This window comes from Notamacropus eugenii, chromosome 3 (genome assembly GCF_028372415.1).
Source record: "Notamacropus eugenii isolate mMacEug1 chromosome 3, mMacEug1.pri_v2, whole genome shotgun sequence".
Classification (NCBI taxonomy): Eukaryota; Metazoa; Chordata; class Mammalia; order Diprotodontia; family Macropodidae; genus Notamacropus; species Notamacropus eugenii.
In genome coordinates this window covers 192,197,643-192,203,705 of record NC_092874.1, presented here as the reverse complement: position 1 = coordinate 192,203,705, position 6,063 = coordinate 192,197,643, and the positions used below count along the sequence as shown (strand labels likewise).

General features: G+C 37.2%; 1 protein-coding gene across 1 annotated transcript; it reads right to left on the bottom strand.

The window, feature by feature from the left end:
- Nucleotides 1-245: 245 nt before the first annotated feature.
- Nucleotides 246-4,377, bottom strand: AICDA (activation induced cytidine deaminase). The gene is made up of 4 exons (XM_072650324.1): nucleotides 4,236-4,377; nucleotides 2,153-2,423; nucleotides 1,453-1,568; nucleotides 246-1,047 (listed from the first exon to the last, which is right to left on the bottom strand). Exons 1-4 carry the CDS (start codon nucleotides 4,374-4,376, stop codon nucleotides 994-996), a joined length of 582 nt encoding a protein of 193 aa, XP_072506425.1. The 5' UTR covers nucleotide 4,377; the 3' UTR covers nucleotides 246-993.
- Between the last annotated feature and the right edge of the window lie 1,686 nt (nucleotides 4,378-6,063).

Here is a 6,063-nt window from a genome sequence, read left to right as displayed (position 1 = left end):
GAATTCATTCACCAGTTCAATCATCTTCTAGAAGGATATGTTGTAATGAGTGGGGTTGGAGGAGGAGAAATAGGAATGAGCAGAATGTCGTGTTATTGAGCAGGAATTTGAGTTTGACACCATCAGTTTAAACTGAAAACTTTTTTAAAGAAATTTTATTTCCTAGGAATTCATTAGTTGGGGGAATCACTGTATTATGATGAGTTTGAGTCCTAACTTCCCTAAGAGAGCTCAGAAATTACAATTTGGTTCATCATTTTCTGAATACTAAAGCCATTTACCAGAAATTTACTTGAATAAATCAGGGAAATACTAAGCACATCCTGTACATAAAAATACTTTATTTACAAACATAAACATAGGCATCAGACAAAGCTAAATTACAGCACTGCACAGATATTAATGCTTTGAAAAGAATGTTTAAGGTTAGAGTTATTCAACCTTTCTCATAGAGAGGTTATATCCTTACAGCACTGTCTAAATTGAAGTTTAAATCACATTATCAAGGCAAAAGGTTAGAAGGTATATCAGTGAGATCACTGAAAATTCAACTGGAACAAATTATGAACAATTATCCTGGCCAGAAGATCTAGGGTGGAGAATGTTGAGAATGTTCTCATTCCTCATCACTTCAGCATTTCCCAAAGCTGATGTTACCAGGGTAATAGATACTTGGTGGGTGAATTCATTCACCAGTTCAAGCGTCTTTTAGAAGGAGGTATTGTAAGGAATCAGGTTAAGAGAGAAGGAGAAATAGGGATAAATAGAATTTTGTGATCTTGAGCAGGAAGTATGTATCTGTTCTTCTCTCAAGACATCATAAAGGAATTCAAAGTATTTTTCTTCTGAATTCATAAAGAACAGGGGGAAGAAGGAAAGGAGAAAATGGAGATTAAACATGTCAATTTAGGCATAGAAAGGAAAGATTAGAGGGAGGGAGGATTCATTGTCTCTCAAGTTATATCACTCTGTGTGATCTTATGGAAGCTAGTATCAAAGTCCCAGGGTACGAAAGGCATCTCGTAAGTCATCAATCTCATATAGTGGCTGTAAAAAGAGAAAGAGAGAAATGAAGAGTGAATGGTCTAATATGCAATCTTTGAGGAAGAAGCTGAAAGGGGTGAATAGGTCAAAGGAATGAGATTGAGAAAGATTTAAAAAGATACAGGACAGGAAAGAATGGAGATAAGGAGAAATTAAAGATAAATATACAGAAGCATGGGGCTGAGCGATAAAGTTAATTTTTAAATAAAGAAAAACTTTAAAAGAAGATAAGAGGAGAAAGAGACTTAAAGATGATCAAGTAACATAAATTAAGGAGCAATGCAAGAGAGAAAAGTGAACAAGATGTGAAGAATAAGAAAGGGCGAAAAAATAAATGGTCTCAAAGAGAAAAGGCGTCAGAAAGACAGTAGGAAAAAGAGGTTCAAAGAAAGCTGGGGAGCAGCTTACCAAGAGGATACGCCGGAGTTGTCTAGACAGACGAACAGAATTTTCATGCAATCCTTCCCAGGCTTTGAAAGTCCTCTCTCTATTTTCCACAAAGGTGTTCCAGCAATAAAAATAATCTTATGTAAACAGGAGAGAAAAGTCAGGTCCCAAGTCAAAGGAGAGAAAGAAAACCACATTCTCTGTCTAAAGAATAGGTGCATTGTTACATAATTCTTATATTGTTAGTTTTCCATGTATGGCAGGTTTAACACATATACACCAGACACATCATGCACACTTGCCCACCCACCCACTCCACCCCCAAAGTAGATTGCAAGGGCTGCATTTTATACAAGAAGAAACAGAGATTAAATCATTTGCTCAAGGTCAAACAAGTAGCAATTAACATAGGAACTGAATACAGGTCCTTAAACTCCAAATCCAACATTATTTCTAACACAATATCCATCTCTGTGTTATTGTAATTTATCTGTCACCCTCCATAGGCATTATCTCATGCCCTTAGCTATCTTATTATAATGTTCTAACTCTAATCTTTGCCCCAGGGTCAAATTATAACCCAAACCTGAAATCCTTCCCCTTAAATCTATCCTCACCTCAATGTCTTTTCTTAATTTGAATTTTGAATCCATTCTCCTGATTAACCTAACTCTTGCAAAATATTTCCCCCTTATATCTCTAGATCTTCAACCATTCTAACCTTTGAAAGTCATGATAGTAATTTGGACCCCAGCCCGGTGCAAACGTCGAAGTCCCTCTGGCTCAGCTTTCTTGTCCTCACAGAAATAGAGGCGGGCAGTGAATATTCGAAGAGTTAGGTTAGGGTAGCAGCGAAGGAAGTTGGCCACGTGCCGGGCACAATCATAGCAGGGACTCCATGAAGTGAACCATGTTACCCTATAGCATCGACTAGGATCAAGGTCCCAGGCAGAGATATATTGAAGGAAGATCAGTTCTACATGGCAGCCATTCTGAAAAGGGAAGAAAAAGTAAGAGAAAATTGCTAGAAGATTTTCATTGGCCATATTGAGATGAAGTTAGAGGAAGCAGAGGGTTAAAAGAATACTGTTATTTTACTATAAAGCATAGTTGAACATTTGATTTATTTACCAGTACTTTAAAAAAAATACTTTCCTGAGGTTGAAGGAAAACAGTAATGGCCTGCCACTCCTAGAAATATTGGTAATATTGAAAATAATTGGTAATATCTACCTAGATTACTTTTGTGTAGTTGTATACTCAATAAAATCCTGTGATTCCCCATTACTGCTAGGATCAAATCAAAGTCCTTTGTTGAATTTTCAAGCCCTTCACAGCCTCACTCCAAATTACCATGTCCAATCTTATTATATACTACTCCCATTTACACATTCTATGGTCCAGCCAAATTGGTCTTCTTGCTGCATTTCACACACAATAAGCCATCACTGATCTCCACGCTTTTGTACAAGTCATCCTCCATACCTAGAATGCCCTCACTCTTCACCTCCTTCTCTTTTTCAGTTGTTTTTCATTCATGTCCAACTTTTTGTGATTCCCCCCTCCTATTTGGGGTTTTCTTGGCAAAGATATTGGAGTAGTTTGCCATTTCCTTCTCCAGTTCATTTTACAGATGAGGAAACTGAGGCAAACAGAGTTAAGTGACTTGCCCAGGGTCACACAGTTAGTCAGTGTGTGAGGCTAGATTTGAACTCAGGACAACGAGTCTTTCTGATTGAAAGCAAAGCTTTCTCCACGCTGTGCCACCTAGATGCCCATCCTCACCTCCACCTCTTAGAATTTTTGGTTGTCTTCCCAGCTCAGTTCAAGCACCATCTTCTGCATGATGCCAATACTGTTCCCCATCTCCTAGTACCCATCCCACTAAAATTCCTTTATATTCATTTTCTATATATTTTATAAAGTCATTTAACTTCTCAGTGATTTAGACCAAAGGTGTCACGCACATGGCCCAAGGTCTTAATGAGACCAACAACACTCCCAAATGTGATGTAAATCATATTATAATGTAATTGAAAAATAAGCAAAATAAATTTAAAATGTAATAAAACAGACAATATTGCATGTAGTTTTCTAAATTAATATGTAGCCTACAGGAATCAGGATGTCCCTACACCAATAAAAACACAGGTCCTATCCACATTTTTAATATAATTTTATATGTACATGTCTCCTCCATTAAGTCTAAGTTCCTTTCTTTTCCCCACACAGTACCTGGGATGTAGTAGATAGTCAATAAATAATAATAGGTAGCATTTATATAGCATGTTCGTATTTAAAAACACTTACAAATATTTTGGTCTCATTTTAGCTTCAGAAAAATCCTGGGAAGTAGTTTCTATCATTATCCCCATTTTATAGATGAAGGAATTGAGATAGAGGTTAAGTGACTTGCTCAGAGTCATGCAGCTACTAAGTGTCCGAACTCAGGTCTTCTTAACTCTTTCTAAGTTTGGAGCTCAATCTGCCATGCCACCTAACTGCCCAATATTTGTTGATCCATAGATTGTAGGGGGAAACTTCTGGGCAAAGGGGAAAGATATAGTGAAAACATAGGTTATGTGATAGAGAAAGATGTAGGAAAGTGGGTGGTAGTAAATAATAAGAGAATTAGTTGATTATGTAAGTATGTGGTAAATGACTGATAGATAGGAGCATAAGTAGTTATTTAGAACAAATTTGACAGGAGATTAAGAAGAAAGTGAACAAATCCTAATGACCAAATGATTGTGCCTCCATTAGCTGGTTTAGCTTATAGATTGCTAGGAAGTATACTCTGATACCTTGTTACGAAGGTAGCCAAAGTCCAGGGAGAAAGAGGTGGCGCTATCCCGACGTTTCACAACATAGCACAGGTAGGTTTCATGACGACCCTTAGCCCATCTTACATTTTTGAAGTGGTAGAGGAATTTCCTTTGAGTCATTAGGAAGCTATGGACAAAAAGGAGAAGAAAGAAAAAATTAAAAGAATTTGTCTTTCCCTGCAGTCACTGTAGACATCAATTCAATTTAGAGTCACTCATCCCTGGGGTCATTCTTCACAGGGAAAATGCTATTGTCCCTTTGTTACAGACCTGAGAAATATTCCTATCTATTCCCTTGAGACTGGCTTATCAAAAACATGGAGCAACTATTATTTAGGTCACTTGGAAAGTAACTTAGCTCTTCTGTAACTGACTGATTTCTTCAGTCAATTCCTTCAGACCCTTCAGCACCTCTACCAAGTACCTGTTATGTACAAAGACTTATACTGGGTCAGATCTACTAAAGATATGTAAGAATATGAGTATAATAAGTAATGATGATACCGATAATGATGAGATGAGAAGAATAACACTATTTATATCAAAATAAATCACTCCTATTTTAAAGTTTTTTTAGATTGCCTTATATTGCTCAGTATGTAAAATAATTAGTCCAGTTCTTCAACCCAGAACATTGTTCAAATGCATTCTAGTAAACCTATAGAGAAAAATCCTTAACAAAGGTTTTTTATAGTATATACGTATGTGTGTTGTAGGAGAGATGTAGATGGAAGTGAGGATGATGAAAAGAAGGGCATCATTTGAAGTTAGAGAGTAGGCACAAGAATTCTTTTTCCTTTTCCCCATCCCTACCTAGTAGTCTGTTTAATAAAGTTGTTGAGTCTAGTTAACCCTGACCAATCTCTTTCAGTGTCATCTCATGTTGTCCTGTGCCTATGGTCCCTGCTGCTGGGGAGGCTGAGGCTGGTGGATCACTTGAGTTCAGGAGTTCTGAGTTACAGTAGGACTAAACCTGATTAGGTTACTGCACTGGCTGATACCAGCACAATGAAACTCCTGAAGAAGAGGACTTTTAGCCTTCCAAGGGAGGAGTGAACCAGCACAGGCAAGAAAAAGAAAAAGAGAACAAGTTAAAACTCCCATGCATGGCCACTGCATTTCCAGCCTGGGAGAGATAAGGACACTCAATTTCAAAAAAAAAAAAAAATTTAAATGAGGCAGCTTGTAGTATCAGAAAGAATAGACTAGGAAATACAAGTTCTAGTCTATGCTCTACCACTAACTACTTCTCATTAACTAGCTATGTGATTTGGATAAACCCACTTTATCCCTCAGGGCCTCAGTTTCCTCATCTTTAAAATAAGGGGATAAGTCAGATTCAGAGGTATCAAACTCAAAACCTTCAAAATTCCTGTCCCAACCAGACTAAAATGTAATTGGATAATGTTTAGCAAAATAAAGGAAAATACAACAAAGCACAGATCATGTGAATTTGTATGTCAATATGCATGCTACAGGGATCTGTTTCTGTTTGAGTTTGACATCATGGGATCAGATGACATCTAAAAATCTTTCTGTGGTCCTAATACTCTATGAGTTTGCAGAATCCCTTCATTGACTTTTACTCATTCTCCATACAGACTAGTAAGTCTTTTGATGGTAACTCTTCCTGTCACAAGTAAAATGAGTTTTATGTCCTTTCATCTTTCTTTGGGTTTTCTCACCTCCCTCTTACTCAATTGCCCAGCCCTTTACATTACCAGCTAAACAGCAGGAACTTTCTATTTCTCATAGGTTTTATATAGAAAAATGTTCCCTCCATGTATCTCATCAGAATGAGGAGGAT